This window comes from Apaloderma vittatum, unplaced genomic scaffold, assembly GCF_000703405.1.
Source record: "Apaloderma vittatum isolate BGI_N311 unplaced genomic scaffold, ASM70340v1 C11840402, whole genome shotgun sequence".
NCBI lineage: Eukaryota > Metazoa > Chordata > Aves > Trogoniformes > Trogonidae > Apaloderma > Apaloderma vittatum.
In genome coordinates, this window is record NW_009746256.1 from 1 (window position 1) to 1,200 (window position 1,200).

Genomic DNA, 1,200 nt, shown 5'->3' on the forward strand with positions numbered 1-1,200 from the left:
AGGTTAGTGTTAATAGCGGCCCGAAGGTTAGCCCAGAAAAGAGCACGCTTGCTCCTCTCCTTCGGCCACTCCAGGTAGGTTCGCTTTGCCATGAGAGCCTTCAGCTTGTGGTACCTGGCAGGGATAATGTACGGAGGGATCGGCTCCAGCAGAATGAGGATTAAGCTGTTGGAATTCTCACTGAACAGTTTGTGATGGGCAAAGTACAGCTCGTAGTGACACCACTCGCTCTGCACAAAGTTGGGGGACAACACAAAGACCGACCGGTAGCTCTTCTCAATGCAGTTGATGATGTTCTCCACGATGCTCTTGCCGGGGATGAAGTTCCTCTCGTGCTGGCACAGCTGCACGCAGCCCTCCCCCTTCTCCAGGTTCGGGATCAGCTCGTTCTTCACCCACAACGAATCGCGCTCGCTGTAGGAAACGAAGGCGTGAAACTGCAGCACGCTCTCCTGCTCTGCGGGCTGGTTGTGCCAAGCTCTCCGCTTCGTCTGCGTCCACTGCCACATCATGCGCACGTACCACGGCACGTCCAAGTAGATGCACAGGAAGACCACCACAGCCACCAGCACCAGCGTCAGCAGCAGGGCCGTCACAAGCAAGAGCGCCGTGTTGCAAGCCAGCTCGCTCAGGTGGAAGTCCTTCAGCCGCGTTCCTCGCAAGTCCTCCGGGTACTCGCACACGTACGCCGCCGGCCAGCCAAACAGCTTCCCCCCGGAACGCCTCTCCAGGCGGATGAAGTCTTGCAGTTCGCAGGAACACTTGAATGGGTTCTGCCCGGCTTGTAGCTCCCTCACCCCCAGGCAGCTCTGGAAGAAGTTGGCAGACGGGGTCAGGATCAAATTCATCTCTACGTTCAAGAACTCCAGGGATGTAAAGCCACCGCAGCCCGGCAGGTCAGCCAGCCTGTTCGACGCCAGGTTCAGCTCTTTCAAGGATTTCAGCTCAGCCATGCCCTCGGGGACACTCGTGATCTGATTGTTTTGCAGGTCGAGTTTTTCAATGTTGACTGGCAAGCACTCAAACACAGCATCCGTCAACTGATTTGAGGAGAGGTCCAGCTCTGTCAGAGACTCTGCCCATCGGCACTGCACATCTGCTGCATCATGGCGCAGCAAGTTGCTGCTCATGTCCAAGTATTTCAGAGATTTCATAGGGTTTGTCATGAAGCTTACCTTGGAAAGGGTCTCAAATTTATTC

The 1,200-nt window shown here is 55.7% G+C and overlaps 1 protein-coding gene across 1 annotated transcript; it reads right to left on the minus strand.

The window, feature by feature from the left end:
• Positions 1-5: 5 nt before the first annotated feature.
• On the minus strand, positions 6-1,194 carry LOC104267272 (toll-like receptor 6; the record flags this gene model as incomplete). Its single annotated transcript, XM_009877467.1, has 1 exon — positions 6-1,194. A coding segment is annotated over exon 1 (1,161 nt), but the record flags the coding sequence as incomplete, so codon positions are not given.
• Positions 1,195-1,200: the final 6 nt, after the last annotated feature.